This window comes from Aquarana catesbeiana, linkage group LG01 (assembly GCF_042186555.1).
Source record: "Aquarana catesbeiana isolate 2022-GZ linkage group LG01, ASM4218655v1, whole genome shotgun sequence".
In the NCBI taxonomy this organism is placed as follows: domain Eukaryota; kingdom Metazoa; phylum Chordata; class Amphibia; order Anura; family Ranidae; genus Aquarana; species Aquarana catesbeiana.
This window is the reverse complement of record NC_133324.1, coordinates 322,465,644-322,492,495: the sequence shown is the minus strand read 5'-3', so window position 1 is coordinate 322,492,495 and position 26,852 is coordinate 322,465,644. Positions and strand designations below refer to the sequence as shown.

General features: G+C 40.9%; 1 protein-coding gene across 1 annotated transcript in view; it reads left to right on the top strand.

The window, feature by feature from the left end:
* The window catches only part of MED13L (mediator complex subunit 13L), a 235,598-nt gene extending 212,191 nt beyond the window's left edge, over nucleotides 1–23,407 (top strand). The window contains exons 25-31 of the mRNA XM_073630346.1: nucleotides 1,628–1,770; nucleotides 1,893–2,051; nucleotides 2,203–2,373; nucleotides 4,348–4,496; nucleotides 9,262–9,423; nucleotides 9,504–9,616; nucleotides 20,135–23,407. Coding sequence (XP_073486447.1) covers nucleotides 1,628–1,770; nucleotides 1,893–2,051; nucleotides 2,203–2,373; nucleotides 4,348–4,496; nucleotides 9,262–9,423; nucleotides 9,504–9,616; nucleotides 20,135–20,267 — 1,030 coding nt within the window. The 3' untranslated portion in view covers nucleotides 20,268–23,407. The remainder of the gene's footprint in view (nucleotides 1–1,627; nucleotides 1,771–1,892; nucleotides 2,052–2,202; nucleotides 2,374–4,347; nucleotides 4,497–9,261; nucleotides 9,424–9,503; nucleotides 9,617–20,134) is intronic.
* The last annotated feature ends 3,445 nt before the right edge of the window (nucleotides 23,408–26,852 follow it).

Below are 26,852 nucleotides of genomic sequence, written 5' to 3'. Positions count from 1 at the left end.
TGGCAGATGACAGACAAACCAGGTATGTACAGGACCTTGTATTCAGGCATCTAAAAAGCATCAGGACATCACTTGAGAGGGGTGACTGCAGACCTTTTTCTCTCCTAGACAGAAGTTGTCTGAGGTTCCCATCCAACGCCCCTTTGATACGGTGAAGTTGTCCTGTCCCCTTAGCAGAAAAACACCTCCATGTTTGACAGTGGTATGGTGTTCTTGGGGTCATAGGCAGCATTCCTCCTCCTCCCAAACACGGCGAGTTGAGTTGAGGCCAAAGAGCTCGATTTTGGTCTCATCTGACCACAACACTTTCACCAAGTTCTCCTCTGAATCATTTAGATGTTCATTAGAAAACTTCAGACTGGCCTGTACGTGTGCTTTGTTGAGCAGGGGGACCTTGCGGGCGCTGCAGGATTTCAGTCTTTCACGGCTTAGTGTGTTACCAATTGTTTTCTTGGTGACTATGGTCCCAGCTATCTTGAGATCATTGACAAGATTATCCCGTTTAGTTCTGGGCTGATTCCTCACCGTTCTCATGACCATTGAAACTCCACGTGATGAGATCTTGTATGGAGCTCCAGACCGATGGAGATTGACGGTTATTGTGTGTTGCTTCCATTTGCGAATAATCAAACCAACTGTTGTCACCCTCTCACCAAGCTGCTTGGCGATGGTCTTGTAGCCCATTCCAGCCTTGTGTAGGTCTACAATCTTGTCCCTGACATCCTCTTTGGTCTTGGCCATGGTGGAGAGATTGGAGTCAGATTGATTGATTGCTTCTGTGAACAAGCTGAGATTAGGAGCACTCCCTCTAAGAGAGTGCTCCTAATCTCAGCTCCTTACCTGTATAGAAGACACCTGGGAGCCAGAAATCTTGCTAATTAATTGGGGATCAAATACTTATTTCACTCATTAAAATGCAAATCAATTTATAACTTTTTTTGAAGTGTGTTTTTCTGGATATTTTTGTTCTTCTGTCTCTCACTATTAAAATAAACCTACCATTAAAATTATACACCAATCATTTCTTTGTCAGTGGGCAAACATACAAAATCAGCGGGAGATCAAATACTTTTTTCCCTCACTGTACGCCGTGATAATCAGCAATTGCATTGCCAGTTAAAGATGCAGTTTAAAATGAACCTGTGTTTTCCCCCATGTATATGTACTTTAATCCCCAAAGTGCCTGCTACACCTATTTGCCCTACCCTGTTGAGAGTGAGGATTAGTTGGCCCTCTGAAGTGTTGGGGGTGTCAAGATGTTTGCTTTCATCGACTGAAAGGAATGGGGAAGAGTACTGAAAACTACAGGTTCACACTAATTAGAGCATGTCATGCTGCCAGTCAAGAGAGGAAATGCAGCACACTTCGAAATACTCAAAGAAAGCGCTGCTACGCCAACACTCAGTGTGTAAACACTGAGTCTTTGGTCCAGCATCTACCCCCCTGGCAGAAAAACTGACTCGTCAGTTTAAGAAGTATATGGCATAAGCTCCCTTCAGTGGTGACTGGTTTAATTGAAATCTGAATTGAAAGATACGTTGTTTCAGTGTCTGTGCCAATCCAGGAGTATCTAATCCATACATGTAGTTTGCCAGCAGTATAACAGTCAACTTTGGTATTTCTGCAGGTTTAGAAGAAGCAGAGTTTCAGCACGGAAAATTGGACTGCAGAAGCTATGGGAGTGGTGTGTGGGTATAATGCAAATGACATCGGTGCCGTGGAGGGTGGTGATTGGGCGTCTTGGACGACTGGGCCATGGTGAGCTAAAAGGTATGTAATTTAAAGACATGCATTTTTCTTGTAAAAAAAAATATATAGATAGATAGATATATCCTTCTTTTTTTTTTTTTTTTTTTTTTTTAACGTCTTATTTTTTTTTTTTTTTTTTACAGATTGGAGTATTTTACTAGGAGAATGCTCTCTACAGAACATTAGCCGTCAGCTAAAAGAAGCATGCAGAATGTGTGGCATTTCTGCTGCAGACTCGCCATCAATTCTCAGTGCCTGCCTTGTAGCAATGGAACCACAGGGGTCCTTTAACGTCATGCCAGGTGATTCTGAAAATTAATCAGCTCTATTATGTAAATCTACTTTGCTTTATGGATTTTTTTAAAGTAAAACTACTACTTCTAAATGTTTCTGTGTATGATATAGTTAATAGTATTTTCCTAATGGTTAGCCTGTTAATTCCTTCCTCCACAGATGCAGTTACAATGGGATCTGTGTTTGGTCGAAGTACTGCTTTAAATCTGCAGACTTCTCAACTCAGCACGCCACAAGATGCCTCTTGCACCCATATCTTGGTATTTCCTACTTCAGCCACTATCCAGGTTGCTCCTGCTAATTTCCCGAATGAAGATGGTTTCAGCAACGGTACCTTCTTAATATTGACCATGGAAATAATTATAGCAATCTTTCTTTTTTTTTTTCCCATGGTGGAAAAAAGTATATGCCCTATTTATAAAGAAAATGCATTATTATAAACACATTGGGCACAAACACTACAAAATTCCAAGGAAACCTAAAAGTCCAACCTTTAGGCTTGTTTCACACGAGTGAAAAATAGGAAAAAAATTGCGCTAAGATAAATATTAAATGGGGCTATATTCAAAGCACGGCCCCCAAAAAGCTGCAATTCTCATGTAAACATAAATACAAGGAAAACAATCAGAAAAAAACAGAATCGCGCTGACAAAATGTGATATCAATATTCAAAATAAATACTCAAAGTAAATCACATGCATACATCCATTGATAATGAATGCCAAGAGTGCATTTGAATGAGAGCTCAAACGTCTACATGTGCATATATAAATTAATAAACCAAAATATGTGCTTTACAGAAAAAATTGTGGTACACAGATATAGAACGACTGTTCATGTAAAGTCCTGTGAAATTATAAAAAATAAATGTTAATAAAATTGGTGATAAACATCTAAACACCCGTGCAGAAACTCATGGCTCTCCAAGACAGGTGAGGAGGAGTTGGTGAATACACCTGTCTTGGAGAGCCGTGAGTTTGCTGGGGGCTGCTAAAATAATCAACAAGGACTGTTAAAACCTTGGGATAAAGACCCATCCACTAACTATTTGGCCCTGGACCAAGATTTAGAAGAATGAATACTAGAGAGTAGATCCTCCTGTCGTTTATGGCAAGTGACATTATGATGCATTGCCTGCTTATACAGTACTTAGAGACAGCTGCTGAATCAACCCCTTCCCACAAAGCAGAGTTCCACCGTGATCTGATTGGTCGGGAGGGGATCGCCCGGTATTGAGGTTTTCTGGTTTTCCTGAAGTCATCCAGTATTTTTATACATGCACTCCTAGATCCTCTGTTATGGGGGATCATGGAGCTTTGGTAAGAGCCCATTTCTGCTGTTTTTGGTGGTGGATTCAACTATAACCTTCACCCAGCATCTTTCTGATGACATTCAGCTGGCATCTTATGAACTTTTTATGTTATAAATTATGTTTAGATGTTTATCACCAATTTTATTAACATTTATTTTTTATAATTTCACGGGACTTTACATGAACAGTTGTTCTATATCTGTGTACCACAATTTTTTCTGTAAAGCACATATTTTGGTTTATTAATTCATATATGCACATGTAGACGTTTGAGTTCTCATTCAAATGCACTCTTGGCATTCATTATCAATGGATGTATGCATGTGATTTACTTTGTTTCACACGAGTGTTTGTAAACCCTCGATTTAAAAAAAATAAAAATAACAAACATGCCTATACTTACCTGCTCTGTGCAATGGTTTTGCACAGAGCAGCCCCGATCCTCTTCTTCTGGGGTCCCCTGCTGGCGCTGTAAGCCCCTCGTGAACATCACTGGATCGGGCTCAGGTAAGAAAGTGGATCAGGCTTGTGTTTATATTCAAGCACCTTATTCATTTGGATAAGCTGTTTAATGCACCACAATGGACCAAAATCACTCCCACAGTAAGTTTTGCTAATACACTGCAATGCACAATCGTGCATTTCGGGGCACTGCAAAGCGGGTGCATTTAAGATGCTATTTACAATGAATGTCACCACAGTGCAGTAGTGTGGATGGGCCCTGAATATACTGACCCCCAATTGCTTAATTAACCTATGTACAGTCTGGTAGACTATTTCTCAATGTCTCTATCTTAATGTTGATGTAGATGTTTAAGCGGTGGTACTGAGTGTAATGCGTGATGTAGCTTTTTTTTTTTTTTTTTTTTTTTTTTTTTAAAGCTGTTTGGTAATACTCTACATCTGAGACTGTAGTAATCCAGTATATTGACAAGTAAAGTTTATTATTGTACTGCTCAGTTGTGAACTACCTTTTCCTCTCTCCTGTTCAGATGACATGTTTGACCTGGCCTTTCCGGATATGCCTGATATGGAAAATGATCTAGGAATACTGATTCAAGGGAATCTACATTCTCCCCCCAACTCCTCTCCAGGTTCTCCCACGGGAATTGGTGCTGGATCACATTTCCAACACAGTCGGGTGAGTCTGGGTTTTAAGAACACTGAATTGGTCTGCTTATTCCTTGCCAAGCTCTCAAATTTTACTGCTGTTGCTATAATTCCAAGCCTACTGTGTATCCAGCTGCTCTGCACCATTATAAAAGGAATTGGAAATAAAATTTGAAGGTTTTGCTCATGGATTAAGTAGTGTAATGCATTTTATAGATTGTGGGTAGATAGAATTATTTTAATGTAGGCTTATTAACTTGTATGTCAGTAGCCGGTGTCTTTTCAGAAACCGTGTGCTTTTTTGGGATCTCAATTTGGTTCTCTCTTTGTTGTGCAGAAGCCACCCTTTGAACCCATTAGGGAATTCCCCTTGGCTGATCTGTCCTGTAAAGTGGCTTTCCTGGTGGCGCTTATCTGTCAGATTTGTTTCTGAGTTAGGGCTCTTTCACACGGGGAGTCCGTATGTCCATTTTTCATCCTTCCGTTTTCGGATGAAAAACGGACATACATGTATCCCTATGGAGCGTCGGATGTCAGCGGTGACATGTCTGCTGACATCCGACCCGCTCCGATCCGAAAAGTGTAACGGAGGAAAACCCTACTTTTCCAGTGTAACGGAGGAAAACCCTACTTATCGGATCGGGTGACGACGGACACTACGGTCCGTCATCACCCGATCCCCCATAGGGGAGAGCGGCGCTCTGACAGGTCCGTCGCTGCACAGTGTGCAGCGATGGACCTGTCATCTTCCTGCTCAGCGGGGTTCGGCGGGCGTTCACGGAATCGGCGGGCGTTCACGGGGCGGATCATCACTGATCCGCCCCGTGTGAAAGAGCCCTCAGTGTCTCTCTTTGTAAAGTGCATTTCCTGATTTTCACAAAGATAAGGTGGGTCTTGTGTCCAAGACCCTCCCTTCTACCTTAGGCAGCCCACAGATTAGTCATTTTTTTTGTTCAGCCAGCGGTTTGAATGACAAAGAAAACATGATTCCCCTATCCACATCGACTGTGCGGATGGGGAAATCCTCCCCACTGAGCTATTGTATTCTAACAAACAGGTGGGGTTCTTGCGAGCCACAAGTGGACCAATGCCTCTAAGGAGTAAAACAACTATATTTAAAGCAGCAAACACTTCACCACGTTTCATTCCGTGTATTTGAATATAAATAAAATCAATTATGCTCGCGCTAAAAATGTGAATTGAAAAAAAATATGAATATATATAAACTGAGTATAAAATATAAACTAATTGTGCAAAAATGTTAAACCATAATTAGTATGCTAATAAAAACATACATGTAAAAATATATATATATATATAATGTGCAATCCTTATATATAAAATTCACAAAGTGCATCCACATAAAAGTGCAATCCTTATATAAAATGCTGAAAGTGCATCATGCATGAATATAGACCTAATTAATAAGTGCAAATCCTGTGACAATCAAGTGTCCAAACAAAATACGATCAGTAGATTCAAACTGAAACAAAGAAGTGCAAGAAAACAATGTCCATGAATTAAGTGTTCATCAAGCTTCTCCTGAAAAGTGTCCAAATCACAACAAGCTGGGTGTGCTCTCCCGTGATCCCCCACTTGTGCTTGCGCTCACCTCTATTCGTGTGACACGGTAGTTAAACAGTGTCAAAACACGCATTGGGGCCACTCCTGGGTTCACTCAGGATGCAATGATGTATATCCAATCCTCACAGGTAAAACATCATTCATAAAAGAGAAAAAGAAAGCTCCATGGTGTAATATAGTAAGGGATTTATTTAAAGTAAAAGAAGTTCCTCCAGGAGGGTACTCACAGTATGCAGGTGCTACAGTGCACCAAACTAATACAGGTGTATTTCGTTTAGCAGCGGCTCGTATGGCGTGCGGTGTGGTGTATATTCCTCTTTTTCCCTGCTGACAGCTCCGTCCTACCCCTACCCTATTGTATTCTGACAGCAGAGAGGCAGTAGCCAGCAGTGCAGAGAAAATCCAACAGGGCGGTTGTACAAAAATCAATCAGTAGACCAGCCGAATTTTGATCCATTTATGGCTGGCTTAAGGTGGTATCAACCTTCTACCTTGATGAGGACATTAAACTTCTTTCTTTGTGCCCTGCTTCAAAACAAAATTGCTCTCCATTGTCTTGATGTGGGCAGAGCTGTCAGGGTCTATCTGACAGCTACAGCCTTTATCTGAAAAACATGCTTTCTTTGTATTGCTGACGACAGGGTGTTGTAAAGGACACCTTGCTTTCGACAGGGTGTTGTAAAGGACACCCTGCTTTGCCGAGTGAATAAGACAAGTAATTGTCTGTGCTTATGCTTTCAAAGATTAGTACTTATATGTGCAATCTCTCAACCAAAGAAATTGCCCGTGAAACTTTTGAAAAGCTGCACCAAACATCAACAATTCTTTATAAAAAATTAAATTTTTATTCACATACAGAAGTTAAAACCATGCATAAAATTCCATGAAGCATAACAGGACATAGTAAATTATTACATAATACCATGTATACATATCAAAGTAACCAGTTAGTATCTTGACACGTTTCGTGTAACAAAATTCACTTCTTCAGGAACAATGACGCTTCATAGGGTATCCAACAAAATGACTGTAAAAAACGTCAAAATCTCAAGTTCTTTCCTCGTAAAGCGCAGTGGAGTGTAGACAGCATGGGACTCGTTCTGTCTAGGAGCTGTAAAGTGGGCAGGAAGCTACAACACAAGGGCCACAAATGGAGGAGAGAGCCAAAGTATCAACCATAGGATGCCAAAAAGAAAATAAGTGGCTGTGCACACCCTGGTTGGATGCGATTACATTATGGGAATTCATGGTCACTTCTAGTCTTCCATCCTATGGTTGATACTTTGGCTCTCTCCTCCACTTGTGGCCCTTGCGTTGTGGCTTCCTGCCCACTTTACAGCTCCCAGATAGAACGAGTCCCATTCTGTCTCGCCAATACACTCCATTACTTTTTACCATAAAAGAACTTGAGATTTTAAGGTTTTTTACAGTTGTTATTTTGTTGGATACTCTATGAAGCGTTGTTGTCTCCTGAAAAAAGTGAACTTTTTTTACGAAATGCGTTAAGTGTCAGGATATCAACTGGTTACCTTGATATGTATACATAGTATTATGTAATCATTTACTATGTCCTGTTATGCTTCATGGAATTTTATCCATGGTTTTAACTTTTGTATGTGAATAAAAACTTGATTTTTATGTATAATTGTTGGTGTTTGCAGCTTTTCAAAAGTTCCACGGGCAATTTCTTTGGTTAGGAGATCTCACTTTTGGGGACTGAGCCGCACCCTTATTCATTTAGTTGGTCCTTATTGACTGTGTAATTATGTGTGCACACTCAACCAGAACAGTAGGAATTTCCTGGGCTTTCCAACATCAATTATCAGTTGTTTAGCTTTGTTAGGCCAGCCACCTCGTCTTCGGTCCATACTTTCTCTAAGTATTAGAGGCCTTTGCGAATACAGCATTCAGCCACAAGGTTCTTTCAACTGCACCCTGCAACTGAGTGGGGTCTTTGTCCCTTGTTTTTTTTTTGGACCTTTTGGCACTGTTCTGTTTGCCTTGTTGCCCAGCCCTCTGATTCATTATTTGGGAATGCCCAGGGTCAATTAATATCTAGCCTGTGCCCTGTACTGTACTTTTTTTAAGATAATAGGAGTTTTGACATTCCTGTAAATTCTGTATCTTGGAGACCCGTACAAGACCCAGACTACCCTCTCCTCTGTTCCTTTGCTACTCTGCATTTCTTACTAAAAAGCACTCATGGAGTGGGGAAAAGTTATATGAGTATGCTTGGGGATGTACCCAGCAAAACTTCTGCTAGTGTCCAATCACCTGAAAGTAGCAGTAGCTTGTGTCCTGTACCGTACTTCAGTATTAAGAATTTACAGGAAAGTCAAAATTCCGATAATTAGCAGGGGTTCCCTGAGACCAAAGTAAATTTTCCACTGTGTTAAATGTATGAGAGAGGCTGGGCTAGAAAGTTAATTTAAAAAAGAGTTTTAACAGCAACAGCAATTCTTATTATGAACATTTACTTAGGAGTGTGTAAGTTGCACTCCAAACTGGTCAATGCCCCTTTATTTTTTTGCTGGGTGCTGAAGTCAAAAAATGAATAGCACCATCCGATATAATGAAGTCTTTAAACATCAAAGAGTCATTTATCACAAACCAACAATTTAGGACCAAGCAGGATACATTTTTCAAAGGAAAGTTATCCCAGGTGGCTCCAATACATTGGTTTTTGATGACTAACCCTTTGGTGTCTGAATAAAAGAACATTCTGGTCTAACTTATCCACCTGTCCATGCTAAGTGAGAGAAATTAAAACTAAAATTAAAACTAGTGTTAGCCTTTATGCCTAAGGGGAAATGTTTTGGGGTAGTAGAAATGTGTTTTTACCGTCCCTAGCCACTTGCCTTTAAGCTGCAAAGGCATCGGTGGGGGGGTGTACATATGCTGTGGTTGCAATGCTTTGTGGCATTGCAAAAAGTATCCCCACTGTTTGTTGATGCATGCAGTTGTGACATACTGGTACAGGGTTTAGGGGTAAAACAGGCGGTGAAAAGACGATATAATGTCTTTGACGAGCAATCTAACCACAGATAACTCTTCAGAGGGTGTCGTGGATATAAGCAAGGCCTTAGTCCAACTGAAGATTCTGCATTAGGTTTACACTGGAAGTTAAAAAGGTGCAGATTGGCTAGTTCTTGGTTAAGGTTTTATAGGTTGAGTCTGCTCACTTGTAGTGTACTTTTTTTTCTTCCTTTCAGAGCCAAGGTGAAAGGCTTCTCTCCAGAGAGACGCCAGAGGAATTGAAGCAACAACCGTTGGCATTGGGTTATTATGTGTCAACAGCCAAAGCTGAAAACCTGCCCGAGTGGTTCTGGTCATCATGTCCACAGGCTCAAAACCAGTGCCCTTTATTTTTAAAGGTAAAAGTCTGTCTGCTGCCTTTCCAATGAACTGAACATCAGCCTAGGCCCTTGCTAATAGCTGTGTCGGATTCTTACAGGCCTCTCTACATCATCACATCTCTGTGTCTCAGAGTGATGACCTCATTCCTGCACGCACTTCACAGCGTGTGCCTCATCCTTTGGATTCCAAAACAACATCAGATGTTCTAAGGTAACATTTTATTTGATTTTTCCTTATGACTTCAGAAAGTATGTTATTTAATCATACATCATAGGACACTTGTTTACATGACTATTTGTGCTATGCTGCCATCTTCAGGTGAATGGACACTGGCCAAAAAAAGACAGGAATTCCCTGCCCAGACGTAATCCCTCCCAGCTCAGATAAGGCTTAGTTTTTTAGCCATTGCATAGCTCCCAACTCTCCCTGATTTGGAATAAAGTCCCTCTCTCCTCCTCATTTGTCCCTCATTTTGGTCTAATCTATATAGTTCTATATAAAATGCACTTTTTATTTTTCAAAAGGTGGTTCCCAGTGCTAAACCTTTCATTCAATTTCTAAATTGCTGCATTTGCAAATGTTAAAAGCCAATATAAAGGAATAGTAGTAGTAAAAAAAGCACTTTTGGGTTTACCTAATCCTTCTTTTTTTTTTTTTTTTTTTTTTTTTTTTTTTTTTGCTAATAGGTGTCCCTCGTTCCCATCTCAAAAAGTTGGTATGCATTGCCTTAGGTGGATGTGCCTACAGGTGTTTTTCTGGAGATTTTTTTTCTGTGGGCTTAGTCCCTAATTTCTTGCCTATTCTTAACATCCCTGCTGGGTTAGAGAAGGGCTCTATCCAGATCGATTGCTACAGGCAGCAGGCCAAGAGGTACTGTAGCTGGATTCCTAAAAGCAAAAGCAGGGATGGCCTGCGTTTCTGGAGATCGGTGATGGACCCTGTGGGGAGCCATCTCCTAGGTACTATGTATTGGGTGACCTTGCATCCAAGGTACTCTACAGGTCCAGGGCAGTAGAGTGCCTCTGTACATGTTAGAATAGAGGGCAGTTTTCTACTGCAGTGTTCCCTTTCCATTGGCGCTCGTTACACTATTTTCTTGCAGGCAGAGCGATATACCACCGTAGCATAGCACGTGCCATTTTGTCAGTTCCCTGCCACCATAACATGTATGTTTGCGGTGGCAGCCTGCAAAAACAACTCCGCAGTTTCAGCTATTCTGCCACAGTGCAGCAGCTTTACAAGCACATAAGTGCCAAGAGCACAGGAAGTATCTGGGACACTGATGCCCTGTACACACTGTCGGACATGGTTCGGACATTCCGACAACAAAATCCATGGATTTTTTCCGACGAATGTTGGCTCAAACTTGTCTTGCATACACATGGTCACACAAAGTTGGTAGGAAATTCCGAACGTCAAGAACACGGTGACGTACAACACGTATGACGAGACGAGAAAAACGAAATTCAATAGCCAGTGCTGCTCTTCTGCTTGATTCTGAGCATGCGTGGCACTTTGTGCATCGGAATTGTGTACACACGATCAGAATTTCCGACAACGGATTTTGTTGTCGGAAAATTTTATAGCAAGCTCTCAAACTTTGTGTGTCGGAAATTCCTATGGAAAATGTGTGATGGAGCCTACACATGGTCGGAATTTCCAACAACAAGGTCCTATCACACATTTTCCATCGGAAAATCCTATCGTGTGTACAGGGCATAGAGGTCAGATTCGCTCCGAATCCCTACGCCTATCTGGTATTTCTACCATCTCAGCAGGGCAATTCTCTGGTTCCTTTTCTTCAAAGGAGTAACTTTCTGCAGCTATTTTTGGGTCCAATTTCTGGGACACAAGCATGGGCATTTTCCTCCTTTTCCATCCCTTTTGTGGAAGGAATAGGCATCCGAGAAACATCTTCAAAATGAGGAAGAGTTGGAAGCTGTCGAGGATTTTAATCCCCTGTAGACAAGTCCTCTATGGAGCAATCTCTTGGTCCAGGGCTGTCTCAGACAAAGGAGACCAGGGTGAGCATCTTGGCAGATGTGGTGCACACTAACCTTAAATTACCACTGCTGTAATCCACGTCCCCTTTTGGCGGCTGCCAAAACATCCCAAGTCTTTTCCAGTGCACACCCACTTGCAGGAACTTGTGAATGCCGATTGAACTCATGCTGAAAAAGGTGTTTTCACCTACAGAGTTTTGATCAACAGTACCCCAAGGAAGAATTCTGTTAAAAGAAAAGGGGTTCTCTGGCTGTTACTACTCTAGTAAGACCCTTACAGTTCCAGTGCATGAGTTCTCAGTCTTTAAAGACCCCACAGATAAAAAGTTAAAGCCCTCTTTAAAGCATTCTTCTCAGTGGCAGCAGGTGGTTCTGCTGCTTGTGGTAGATGTATTGGGTGTTTACTAGTCTTCAAAATGTGGGCAAAACATATGCTTTGTTCCTGAGAATTGGTAGACAGTGATCCTGCCATTTGGCAGTTTCTGGAAAATTTTCTGAGAGAAAAAAAACAAATAGCTGGAGCTGGCAACTCTGTATTCCAAAGGGCACACTGAGTCTGGGTACCTGTGTATGGATCTTGCATTTGAATCTGGTTGTCCTCTCAGTGAGCACTACTTCTACCAAAGTTTTCTGAGAGCCCTGAATTTCTAGGTGGATGCAATTGAAGACTCCGTAAGGCGGCCTCCCCAAATGGGCACCATGTCTTTCCACACAAGAAGAATTCTAATGTTGGTCAGTGGAACCTCTCTGCAAGAAGCAAATAAACAGGCTGCCTTTTAAGGGCAAATGCTTGTTTGCACCATTCTTGAATGCCTTCCTCCAGAAGGTGACCATGAATAAAAGCATGCTTTACCCTTAAAGCATTTGTAACCCTAAAAAAAAAAAAAAAAATTGATACCCTGTTCCTTTAAAGCATGCTAAACAGCACCATGCTTGTGCTGTGTAATTTGGCCCTTTGTATCACTTGAAATACCTGGCTGATTCTGCCTGGTTCTGGCTTCCCCCTCTGTATACTGACCACGGTTTATCATGGCTGCTGAACCCTGACACCGTGGCAAGTTTACCTGCCTCCGTCATCACGCTGTCTCTATGCCCTCCCTGCCTGTCAGTTCTGATGGCTGTGTTCCAGTGCCTCCTCTTCGACCCTCCCCTCCTACTGCTCTTCTCTGTGGCTTGCAATCATTATTAAAAAGTAACTTGCACCCTCTTTTATCAGGATCTAAAGTAGTAGATGTTCATTTTTTAAAATGCTAATCCTAAATTCCTTATCTCATAGTGGTCACATGACATTCCTCTGCTGGCTGGCTGATGTCAGAGGGTTATCTCAGCCCCTCCCTCTGCATTCCTTACATCGGGAAAACATAGCAGAGGAATGTCCTGTGTCTGCATATAGGTGCTGTGAGATAAGGTATTTAGGATTAGAATTTAAAAAAAAGGGGATGCAAGTTATTATCCTGACTTCACAACTGCTTTAAGAAGAAGGCACAGATGAAAGGTCAAAAGCCGGTAACAAGACAAGTATATGCGCAAAGAACTGAACACAATTTATCCCATAGGTAATGAGGCATATAAGTGAAAAAAGGGGTGGGGAAGGAATGCAATGATATATATGTAAATGTCCAATAAGGTATGGAGGAAAAGTCCACAGTCCATGGGGAAGATGGCAGCTGCGTTTGATGTAGTCCCAAGTACCAAGTTCCATTCCAGAGCTCTTTAAGGCCTCATGTACACTGCTACTGGTAAACGGACGTTTAGGAGCAGTTGGGAATTTTTTTCAACTGCTCCTGTACTCTCTTCTATGTTATCTTATCACTACATGTACACAGGGTCGTTTACAGTAGTTTCTAGGCAGTTGAGTTTAGAGGCTTTTTTTGGAACGCAAAAACTGGGTTCAGAAGCTGAGTTTAGAGGTATTTCAAGTGCCAAGCACTTCTAAATGCGGCTTTTTTTAACACTTCTAAACGCAGCATGTAAACACAGCAAAACATTTTAAACATGGGTTACATGGGATCTGTCAAGTTAATTCGTTCAGGAGAGGTTGTAAAAACGTCCCTGTGTACATAAAGCCTAACTCAATACCCTGCCAGGATGAGACAAAGGTAAGGCGTTATTGGACCTTCTAATGTATCTGACTCCCATGCCGGCTATGAAATTATGGATATCCATGCAGATTCTGGATATTAGAAAATTCTTCCTTTAAATTAATTTTTAAGGTCTTGATGACTGATGCCAACCTTTGGGGCTGGGGGGATGTTCTGAAGAACCTCTTAGTTTAAGGAATGTGGTCATCAGGGGAACAGAAGTTGTGAACATCCTGGAAATTTCTGACCCTCTCCACTGTGCACATTCCTGGTGTGCAAAATTGGTACATGTGCTTCCGCAAGTATTAGTGATAGATGCCCTTGGGATCAGTTTTCCCTGTTCAATGTCTTTCCTCCACAGCAGTGGTTCTCAACCTTTCTAGTGCCATGACCCCTTGATAAAATTTCCCAATTTGTGGGGACCCCTAACAGTAAAATGATTTTCGTAGTGTGGGTTGTCAGCACCCAAGGCAAGACAAATCATTTGTGCCCCTAACCCACGGACATTTAGTGCTCCCCGAGTCCCTTTCACTTGTACAGTATTAAATCCCCTTATGGTACATTTAGGATGTTTCTCTTTGTTCTCCTTTCTTTCCCTTTTATTGTTCTCTATCCTAATTTCCTGTTTTTTCCCCCATCCCTCTCTCTAGCCATCTTTCTTGTTCTTTCTCTCCCTTTTTCTTTGCTCCTCCTCCTCTTTTCTGCTCCCTTCCATGTATTCTCTATTTTTATTCCTTCTCTTCTTTTTATTCCTTCTCTTCTTGGTGGTGGGATGAGTGGCAGTGCTGGCGGGGAGTTGGGATGAGTGGCAGTTCTGGGGGGAGTTTTGATCAGTCATCTTAGGTGCTCTTGATCAAGGTCATCTGCTGATCTAAGAACTGTAGTGGGGACTTTTAATGGCAACTATAGTCGCAGGTAGTGTTACTCACTGGTTCTCCAACTTTGTGGTGTCTCGTAGCAGTGACACCTATGCCGAAATCAGGAGATAGGTTCTCCCCCCAGCCCCTCCCACTCCTCACCAGTCAGTTGACCTCTAGTCTCTGCCCCCAGCCATGCTGTGAACTGAATGGGTGGCTGTAAAGAGGCTGAGTGGGCAGCTGCGGGCTTCAGGAACAGCCCTGCTGGGCGGCCGCAAGAAGGCTGGGACAGCCCAGGATTCAGTGACCCCTGGCAAATCGTCATTTGACCCCCGAGGGGGTCCCGACCCCTAGGTTGAGAACCACTGCTCCACAGCTTCTTTCTCACTTATTGTGCAGGTTAACCGTGGAGGGCATTCTGGTGATTCTTATTGCACCTACATATCCAAGAAGAATATGGTATCCAAACATCATAAATCAGACAAGTAGTGGGGCTCTTCCACATGGGCCAGATTAGCTGTCTTAAGGTCCGATCTTCCTCCCTGTGCTTTGACGCTATGGTTGTTGAAGCCCAAGCCCTGAGAGATAGGGGTGTTTCAGACTCTAATCCCTACACTCCTCAAAGCAACATGGTTGACCTCCAGGAAGGTACATTGTACATGGAAGGGTTTTTTTTTTTTAATTTATTTATTCATTTTTGTTTGTTTTTTTGCCTGGTTTGAGACTTGCAAGTTTCATCTCTAACAGCATGTTGTGGGCTGCATTTTGGATCTTCTCTAGTCTGGGGTTGAGATGCCTCTGGTTTTAAAGCCAAACTCAAGCTTTCTAGTCACTTTAAATGGTGTAGGACAACTATTTCCATTACTAAATCGTTCATCCACTGTGACTATTGTATCTTACTGTAATAACATCAGCTGCATACAGCATGCAGTGCTGTGTTCTGCAGCTGTACAGGAGACTTCCTGTCTGCTGTCCACCTCAGGTGTCTGAGAGTGCTTGTACAGGGAGGCAAGCTACATGGATACACTTCAGGTGTACGGATGCAGGGGGACCTTACTTTTTAACACCCTCTGCATCCACACAGGTCATAGTAAGTACCCTTTACAGGAGTTTCCGTGGCCCTATGGTGGAGGACTGAAGAGAAGGGGTCAGGGGCCAGTAAAAAAGGGATTCCCAGTTACCCTAGCCCCCAGTGGTGCTAAAGGGGCTCTACTGATGCCATCTGGCTTGTCAGACATGGACAGTGTTCTCAGTTGGGTCCCTCCTTTGACTCTTCCTTCCTGCTTCCCACACTCCTTATGACTTGGTAAAAAGGATTTTTTTCAGCACCTTTGGCTACCCTTGTGGGACACATTTAGGATCTTTTCCAGGCAACGGGCTCTCGCTCTCCACAAAACCCTGTTTCCGACACACCTCTGGCAGTGATTTCTGACACAGAGGATAGTGGAGCAGACAAAGAGGTAGGAACAGAGGCTTCATTCTTACTCTAAGTGCCAGAAAATGTACTACTTGAAAATGTTATCACTGCATCTAGAAGTTTTATTTCACCTGGTGTGAACAGCGGAAGATTAATACTTACCAGTACTCCGTGTGATGGATTCTGGCTTTTTTTTTTTTTTAGTCATGACTGGGTGACTGCTTGGCCTAGAGTATGATCAAGGGCCAACATTAAGGCCTGGGGTGTTATCTTTCAATGACCCTTGGCATCACACTTTGATGAAGTCCTTCATGCAGGGGATAGCCCATATTCCCCCTATATGTTCTCCAGTAGCTCTGTGGAACTTAAATTGGATACTTCTAAAGCTGCAGGCTCCTCTCTCTGAGTACATTAAGGATGTCTCTTTGTCTGACCTTACTTTCAAGGTGGTTTTCCCCACCACCTCCACCAGGAGCTTGGCTGCCTTATCTTGTAAGGAGCCTTTCCTGATAGTTCACAATAAGGTTTTCCTTTGAACTAGGGTATCCTTTTTGTCTAAGGTGGTATTGTCCTTTTACTTAATAGTACTTCATCCTTTTGTCTTGCTCTGAAACACTTTCAGGATGTGGTTCGAGAGTCTACCTTGCAGAGATAATCAGATTCTGTTGTTGTGCCCCTGGAGAGATCACGCAGGGGGCTCCCTGCATCTCGTTCCACCATTTCTAGAACCTCAATTACAAAAAAGTTTGGATGTCGTGTAAACTCTAGATAAAAACAGAATGCAATGATTTGCAATTCTCATAAACCCATATTTTATTGACAATACAAAACATAGCAAATGTTAAAAAAAGAGGGGATGCTACATCATGGTAAACATGGCCCTGCATGAGACACGTTGCTGCCATCTATTTCAAAATGAACGTATTTTTTCTTAAAATGGCACATAGTGTGAGAAATATTAGTAAGCCCTGGCGCCAACCTAAAATGACAATATGCTAAACAATATAAAGCTGCCCCTTTAAGTGAATAAACCCCCTCTGAAAAGCAAACCAATGAAAAGCAAGGCACTAACACATATCTGTTAGCGCCTTGCTTGGTTTGCTAAACATTTCATATGTTTTCTATTGTGACAAAAAAATGTTTTATGAGATTTGCAAATCATTGCATTCTATTTTCATGTAGCTTTTACACAGCATCCCAACTTTTTTGGAATTGGGGTTGTAGGTGAATCAGGTTGTGATAATATTGGGATGCCTTGAAGCGGCTCTGCTGCTTACGTATATATTTGAAAATGTGTGCTATCTAACCCCCCTGTTTTTAACGCAAACTGTTAGACGGGACAATTCGGTTGGTTAAAGACTGGCTGGCGAGTTGAGCTGGGAATTTCCTTTGCTTTTGTAGGTTGTGATTCATGCCTACATTGCCAAAGATAGAGTTGCTCCCTTTCTGGTGAAGGCCCATTCGGCTAGATCCATTAGTGCATCCTAGGCTATTCAGTGCTTCTGTTCATATGTTTAGGCTTTTGAGTTTGTCTGGCCCTGCTTTGTTTTTTTTTGTTTTTTTTTTTAATTTTGTTTTTTTTGTGAGGTTATGTTGGTTGGCTGGTATTATAGTATTACCATCCGCTCATTGGTGGTGCATTTGGAAGACCTAGTCTTCTCTGGATCTCCCTGTACTGTATGAATAAGAAGATGGGATTCTTGACTTCCTGTATAAGCCATTTCTTGGGGTACAGGACACCCTCCCCTCTGTGGTTGTTGATTGCTTGCGACAGAATGGATGATTGCTAGGAGCAGCAGAGGTTATATAGGGGTCCTTACAGGTTTTTTTTTTCTTTTGCCAGTGTCCAATAACCTACAGGTACCTGCCCTACAACCTATTTGTCTATGAGGCTGCCTCTGTCCTGTACTGTAGTCCAAGAAATAGATTTTGCGGGTAAGCCAAAAAAAAGAAAAAAAAATAGAATTTTGACTTACCTGTAAAATTAATTTCTTGGACTTTGTCTGTTCCTTTGTCTGTTCCTCATTGCTTGCTATAAAATAAGGCTTAACTAATCTGGGAGGTTATGCCAAAGTGGGAAGTTCCTGCCATTTTTGGGCCAATGTCCATTCACCTGAGCGCAACAGCATAACTCAAGTTGTCTTCAATATGAAACTCCCTGTTTGCTGTGATGTACTCCAAAAAGGATTTTACACTTAAATATCATAATATTCAATTTACTAGTAAAGGTGCCTACATTTAGAGGTGGGCTTATGCAATGAAACGGAGCTATGTAAACCAATAAGATTATCTCTGATTGCTTTGAGTCACTCCACCTTGCTATTTAACATACTAAGTATGCTAAGAGACACAGGGGTCAATTCACTAAGAGTTAAATGCCTGCTGATAAAATTCGGAAAAATACTACATGCGGTACCAATTGTGCAAATCTTCAATTCATTTAAGAATTTTGCGTTAAGTACCGAATGCGGTATTTGCTCAATTTAGCGGTAATTACTGCATTATTTAATGCAATAATTTACTGCATTGAGCTAGTTTGCTAAGGAGTGTACTGGAAAGTCGACCGCCTCATACTTAACAACGGATGACTGATCAGCTGTCAGCTGGTTCCCCGCTGACAGCTGAATGTAAAAAAAAAAAAATTAAAATGAAAATGAACAGCGTGGGGTCGTTCCCAACCCCAATGCATACCAGGCCCTTCAGGTCTGGAATGGAGTACCCCACGCCAAAATAAATAAAAATAAAAAAACGGTTAGGGGTCCCCCTCAGAATCCATACCTTATCCAAGCATGCAGCCTGGCAGGTCAGGGAAGGGGTGCGCCACATGCCCTCAACATAGGGGGTGGGTGCTTTGGGGAAGGGGGGGTCTGCCCCCCCCACCCCAAAGCACCATGTCCCCATGTTGACGGGGACAAGGGCCCCATTCCCACAACCGTGGCCGGCGGTTGTGGGGGTCTGCGGGCAGGGGGCTTATCGGAGTCTGGCAGCCCCCAGATCTTGGCTCTCCCCCATGTGAGTGAGCATGGGGTACTACACTTTCACCAAAAAAGTGTCAAGAAGTAATAAAAACACAGACCATTTTTGACCATTTCTTTATGAGAAAAATGGTGTCCCTGCCGCACCACTGGACCCGGAAAAAGGCCAGCCTTCATAGACAGCGGAGCGTTTTTTTCTTTTTCGGGTTGGTGGTGCATGGGCAGTGTGATTGATTGTAGATTTACATCAGGTGCATTGTGTTTTTTTTTAATTTTCTAAAAAACTTTTTGGTAAATGGGTAGGGGTACATTTGCTCATTCGTATGGGTGGGGGTTTGGTTGAAGGGGGCTTCCAGATTCCGATAGGCCAAGCCCCCTGCCCGCAGAACCCCACAACCACCGACCACATTTGTGGGGATGAGGCCCTTGTCCCCATCAACATAGGGACAAAGTCATTTGGGGTGAGGGGAAGGCAGAACCCCCCTTCCCCAAAGCACCCACCCACCATGTTGAAGGCATGTGGATAAGGTATAGATTGGGGGGGGGGGGCCTGCATGTGATACCACCAGCAATACCAATACCCTGGTAGTAATTATTGCATGCTCTTTTACTCTCTGGTCCATTTGTGAATTGGACTCTTTTTTTCCTTAAATACCGCATAATCGTTTTTTGTTTTTTTTTTTTGTTTTTTGTTAATGAATTGGACTTACATAGTTAGGTTGAAAAAAGACACAAGTCCATCTAGTTCAATCATTAAAAAATAAATAAAATACAAAATATCATACAATCCCATATACCCAATCCTGCACCCACAGTTGATCCAGAGGAAGGCGAAAAAAACCCCAGAAAAGCATGAGCCAATTTGCTACAGCAGGAGAAAAAAAAATCCTTCCTGATCCCAGAGAGGCAATCGGATTTTCCCTGGACCAACTTTACCTATAAATGTTAGTACCCAGTTATATTATGTACATTTAGGAAAGAATCCAGGCCTTTCTTAAAGTAATCTACTGAGCTGGCCAGAACCACCTCTGGAAGGAGTCTATTCCACATTTTCACAGCTCTTACTGTGAAGAAACCTATTGACTTAATTTACTGCATGCAATAATTTGTGTAAATGAGTCATATGTTACTACGTTATCGCATGCGGTAAACGGTAGTGAATTGACCCCACAGTCTAAATCCATTTTCAAAGGGTAGACTCCACATCTGATCTTTTTTTAATTATAATGTTTGTTAAAACGTATGCTTCTAATGTGGTGATCATTTCTATGTAGCTTTCTAGAAATCTGGCTATTCTAAGAACAATATCTTGAATGTGTATTAGTATAATTTTTGCAACTTTTCTTGGTAATAAGACAGACTGAATAACAATTGTTAAATTGCTACCTCTCTTAGGTTTGTTCTTGAGCAGTATAACGCCCTATCATGGCTGACCTGTAACCCGGCCACTCAGGACCGGACGTCATGTCTACCTGTTCACTTCACGGTGCTCACACAGATGTACAACATGGTAATGGACATTCTCTGAACAATCATCCTGACTACACAGAAGGATATCTGAAGATCTCCAGCCAGCAGTTGGAATGCCCTGTGATTGCTGTGCTCGGTGCTTGCTGTAGGACCTGTTGGTGTACTACATCAGTGAAGAAATGCAACTGAAACTATTGTTTGTGCTGCTAGCAGTGTGCATGGGCATTCACGGAAGCTAATTCTGTGGAAAATTGCCCAAAAACTAATAAATTCTAGGTGCTGTGTTTTACTGCGGCATAGAAAATGAAAACAAACATCTGTTAGGAAAACCATGCATTTTCCTGTGATCTAGCTATAGTGAATGCCCAGCATGTACATGTTTTTGAACAGGTATAGCACAGGGCATAGTCTTATCAAATCTGTATCTTCAGGTGCACACGAATTATATAGCACTTTGTACTGCCTGTGCAGTTATTGTATCAGCTTCTTAAAGCACAATTTTGCTGCAGAATTCAGCTGCAGGTCTGTGGGATTTCTAAAAACAAAACCAAACAAAACTGTTACTTAAAACAGATTCCAGATTCTGTTCCTCCTACAACTGTGATTTGCTGTGTGTATATTGTCTGAGCAGTTCATAGATAGCAATATGACAGACAGTACAAGCAGTCATTTTTAGTGCCAAATCTTTCGTCATATATAATAAGCTTGTATCAGTATTGTTTCCATTAAAAGTTATATTACAGTGGAAATTGGGCTAAAAGTGCACAATCTGCTGTACAAACAGTTGGCCAATGGTGAACTTGGGTTTTCTGATTCTCTAATTAGCCTTGCTGTTGCAAAGTAAAATGGGAGCCTTTCTTCATCCAAGTCTTTCCAGTTTTAACAATATAATGTAGAGATTATTTTATCAACTGCTTGAACCTCTCTCAATGTTATCACATTTGTGTTAGTCCTGGAGTTTAGATGTCGCAGCCATTACTGGCAGCTTGGAAGGCTTAAGGCAACAGAGTTTTCTAGCAGTTTTTTCTTTTTTGCTCACTGTGCTTAATATGTTTACAATGGGCAACGTTTTTTTTTTCATTCCATCCAGTATTTGTGTTGCTGCCAGTTTTATTTATTGGTGGTACAAGATAACTTCAGTTTTTTTTTTCCAAGTTTCTGGTGAAAAGAAATTTAAATGAAGAGCTGTATTCACTGTGTTATTATCTGAAAGGGAAAGTATGCTATTTTATTATGTGGCAAATTTTGGATTGCTTTAGAGCCTTTTATGAGTATAAGTTACTACCAAATAGAATCCAAAGTTCATTCCTTTCAAAGCTTTTCACTTCTGGGTAGTCGCTGGTAGGTTTGGTCACCCACTGGCTTTTGCACGTCTTTGGATGTTGCATGTGAGATCTCTGCACTGGAGTTCTAAGCTCCTCTGACTTTTACAAGGTGTTCTTTCTCATTTTTTGCAGCTTTACATGAAGGTTGTAAGACTGAAATTCCTTCCGCAGCAAGGTGGGGGGACTTAGATCCAGATCTTGCTGCTGCATTTCTCAAAAGATTAATAAGTCAATAAGTGGTTCTTCTCTCCAGCATTTATATCAGTTTTTTTCTGAAGTAACCTAAAGTAGAAAAATCTGCGTTCATGGTCCTGCATATGGAGCATATGTTACACTTTGTGCATGTAAATGTTAGTGCTAACCTTTATGTGCTTACATGGACCCCTACTCCAGTTCGACATGTAAATATCATCAATGTGTAGCCAGTGACATTGCCATTGCTTATTACACACTATTGATGTTTACATCCACCCCAACAGAGTTATTCATGCAGTGATGGCTCATGCACAGAATGAGCTTGGCCTTCGGTCATTAAGAATTGTGCGGGATTATTCTGCGAACGCACAGCTGCCATATCAATGACTCATTCGGTGTAATTTGCGGTGGATGCTGCTGGCTAAATATTGATATTTACATGTCGGCCCGAGTGCCATCAATAGGGTCTGTGTACAGTAGACACATGTAAACGCTTCACAAATGCTACATGCGTATACACAACTGTTTAAACAGGATCTTGCTGCCAGCAGGATCCTGCATAAATTGTATACACCCATTTAGATGATCCCCAAATCCGCACACAAGGCATGAAAGAAATAATTGGCACTTATACATTGGTGTCCTTATGAACATATCAAAACATTAGTTCCATCTGACAGCAGCTGAGCTTCTTTACTTTACTGGGAATGACAGCAGCTTATTGCAGAGCTTATACTAAGAGAAGCTGATACAATGAAATGGTTTTTATATGCTCTTCACAGTCCTTTTATTCATGTGACTGAGATCACAAACAGTCCAATACAAAGCATGAAACATACAGGCAGCTCTTTCCAAATCCGTTTATCCTGTACAGATTATATATATATATATATATATATATATATATATATATATATATATATATATATATATATACACACACACATGTATGTATGTGATTTATGCACAGTCATTTACTATTTAAAGAAAATGGGGTTTTGTCGGGGCAGATTTACTGAGATGAAAAGCAAGAAATTGCTATTTTATTTAAAAATGACAGAAGAAAAGTTTGGGATGTCTCTTGGGAAACATCAACCGACATCCAGTCTAATTTTCATGTACATGTAGTGCTTTTAAATAACAGATAAAAAGAACTTTACGTAAAATTTTCACCTGTAAACGGGAGAAATCTGATCTGTGACAAAGGCTAAAAGATAATGTATTTGTATATAGAAATATATATTGGTCTTTTTAAAAATTGTAAAAGTTGTACATTTCTCAATGAACCTAATTTTTTTAAAGCATTTACCGGCTGTGTTTTTTCCATTTTATAGATAAAGTATATATAAATATATATAAATATATATATATACACATTTACAAATATCTATAAATAGCCGTAAGAAAAAAAAATGGGAAATTAAAACCCCAACAGACGAAAAAAAATAAAAATGGAGAAAAAGTTTTTTGGAGTTCCAAAAGAAATTTTAATCCCACCTCTGGTACCTCACATTCAGAAAAAAACTAAAACTTTGATAATAAAAGGAAAATGAAAAACAAGAAATTAAAAGTTAAAGATTCTTCAGTATAAATGTGCTTCATATATACCTTGTGAACAAAAAGGTCTATACTTTTACACACTTTTTTAGATGAATAAATTATTGATTTATTGATAACAGCCCCGAGACTTGTTTTTTTATGGATGATGATGAATGATGAATGTTGTTTCTAGAAGATCATGTAGAAATTGTCTTTTAAAGTATACTTGTTACAGACCTTAGCAGTTTAAGCTGAGCACATAATGAAAAAATATATAATACGTAATGCATTACCTGCAGTGAAACCTTACATGTCTAAACAATTGGTAGATCATGAGAATTAGGAAGTTGAGTTCATTTGCAGGTTTCTACTTTTTCTGTGAAGCTTTGCAATGCCCTATTTACCCATTAGTCCTGTAATGTGATAAGGAACCTTGTTTACCAAAATAGAAGCATAGAGGTGGAAAGCGTGGAACTCAGCTTTACTTTTTCTGAAAAAGTCAAGATTTGCATTAACCTTTAGCTGGGCCATACCTTGGGATCTATGTATTTTTTTGACCTGAAGTGATTGTAAAGGCTTGTTAAAAAAAAAAAAAAATGTCATACTTACCTCCACTGTGCAGCTCGTTTTGCACAGAGTGGCTCAAATCCTCGACTTGTGGTGTCCCCCGGCGGCTTTTGTGGCTCCTCCCCGCATCAGATTAACCCCCTAGGAGAAGTGCTCTCCCGGGGGTTTACCTTGCAGGCGCCCTCCCGAGTACAGCATTTGCGTCCATAGACATGAATGCCAGGCTCGTCTCTGGTGCCCCTGTCATTGGATTTGATTGACAGCAGCGGGAGCCAATGGCTGCACTGCTATCAATCTAGCTAATCAAGGGCCGGGACAATGCGTCTCCGCCAAGGCAAATACGGGGCTCAGGTAAGTAAAACGGGGGGGCTGGGGGTCTGGTCACTGCCAGAAGTTTTTTCACCTTAATGCATAGGATGCATTAAGGTGACAAAACACAAGGGTTTACAAACCCTTTAAGGAGACCTATTTATGTAATTTTTCATTGTATGCTTCATTTGAATTGTTCACGTTTCTGGCAAGTTTACATAAATTGCAAAAGCATGAGGTAATGGAAAAGAATGCCCAATGAATACCTTGTTGGTCTTCCACTACCCCTCCTGTTTTACAATATTACACAGTGATGTTACTGTACAACTGTGCAACCATCACCAGATCACTCCTGGTAATTCCAGAACATCTCCTAGAGCCAACAGAGCTGTTAGGGGGGTACAGTCACAGATGTTTAATTTTTCTGATTTCAATGTAATTGGCACACATTAAACTACCATTGGTGTTGGGTTGGTGCAGAACAACATGCTATGAGGTTCAGTGTAAAGAAATCTCCAAAGTGCAAAATTTTGCCATAAATGTGTAAGTGTTTCTATTTATTTTTTTATCTGTGGCTTATGGGTTCAGCAAACAGACCAGCTAAAATGGACAGTGCATTTTCATCCAGCAGTAAACACTTCCCATCAGTAATTGGAGAGCAAGTCTTACCTATAGGGAACAGTTCTGTAAATTGTTGCATTCCATGTGCAGGTGGTAATGCAACCAGCAGTGAAAAATGCAACCAAACGAGTGCACGCAAGTTTACTTTGAATCTTACCCAGCTGGTGCAGATAGTAGTTCTCTCATAAGTTTGCATTGGTGTACTTAATCTTTTGTGAGGACCTAAAAGCTCATTATGTGATGAAGGGTAAGTGATTAATAGCAGTTCAGCTGCACTCAGGCTCTTACCAGGCTCCTTCTTTCCCGACTTGCATAACAATTATTATAGATCTGGAAACATTCATAGAGCGTTAATTGTGTGTGACTTTTGACAGCATCTATTTTTAAGGCAGCGAGGGCCCTCAGAAGCCCTTGTCTGCCCAGAAACATTATAAGGCCCTGGGGTGTGTGATAATGTCACTACTGGAGCATGCTCTGATAACTTTGATGAGATGAGGCGTTATATTATATTGTTATTTTTGTCCCATAATCAATATTGATTGAATTAATATTTCATGAAACGTTAAAATTCATGATCCTTAAGATACAGTTGAACAATCTAAAAAAAAGTTGATATACAGTAAGATTTACAAGCGCTGTATCCATTACTCAGTTTACAACACAAATCCAGCTTGCATGTGCAAGCCAACTATTTGACCAATGCTGGAATCAGTATTGTGTTTACAGCATGTTACCCCGTCACAAGTGAAGTTTTTGGATTACCTAAGAACTATGACCATATTTGCATAATCGGAAACGGGAATTCTTGCAGCAGGTAAATGCCCACCACTGAACTAAAGAAAAGCCTTCCTCTCCCCTTTTATCAAATTATATTGTAATCATTCTGTCTTCCATTATTTTGTAAAGTGCTGCCCAAACTGTTGGCACAATATAAATCCTGTATAATAACACAAGATTCATAAATATATATGCAATGAGAATAGTTCTTTGCTGTTGATATATTTTTGAATGCACTGTGTGGAATTGAATATGGATAACCTGCCACATTCTATAAGGACAGACTCTTATCAGGAGTTTAGGCATGTATTTGACAAATGCTGCCCATGTGAGTTATATATCAACTAGACATTAAACATAATCATTTTTTATCCAAGGTACACCACCTCATATGCGGGTGCGAAAAATGCACTTGTTTCACAGAAACTCACTAGTGTCTTTTAATCCTGGAAAGTTTAGTCGCAAAGAAAATGCTGACATTTTCTGACTTGACTATCTTGTAGTTTTTTTCCTGGGAGAAATTTAAGCAGTTAAGTAATAAAGTTAAAACCACTCTCGTTTTTTTTTTGTGGTCCAGTGTCCCTCTTAGGGAGATTCACTCTAATGCTGCGTACACACATTCACCTATTTTTTATGGACTTATAATCTGTTTACATTGATGTATATTATCTCTTCAATTAATTACTCACGGACTTATTAATTTTTGGTTTCACTGATCAAGGTGTTTATGCACATTTTAGTTCTTGGGGACTTTTTGATTTTCATTAATATTTTATGATTTTTTCACTATCATCATATATTTATGAGATCAGTTTGATTTTTGGTCAATATTTTATGGATAGCGCGATTCTAATTTTCCAAACTTACTAAACACATAACTGCAGCATTCGCAGAGTCCGGACTGATCCCTGCGAACGCTAATGCCCCATCCACACGGTCGGACATTGATCGGACATTCCGACAACAAAATCCTAGGATTTTTTCCAACGGATGTTGGCTCAAACTTGTCTTGCATACACACGGTCACACAAAGTTGTCGGAAAATCCAATCATTCTGAATGCGGTGACGTAAATCACGTACGTCGGGACTATAAACGGGGCAGTAGCCAATAGCTTTCATCTTTTTATTCTGAGCATGCGTGGCACTTTGTGCGTCGGATTTGTGTATACACGATCGGAAATTCCGACAACGGATTTTCTTGTCGGAAAATTTTATAGCCTGCTCTCAAACTTTGTGTGTCAGAAAATCCAATGGAAAACGTGTGATGGAGCCTCTACACGGTCGGATTTTCCGACAACAAGGTCAACAC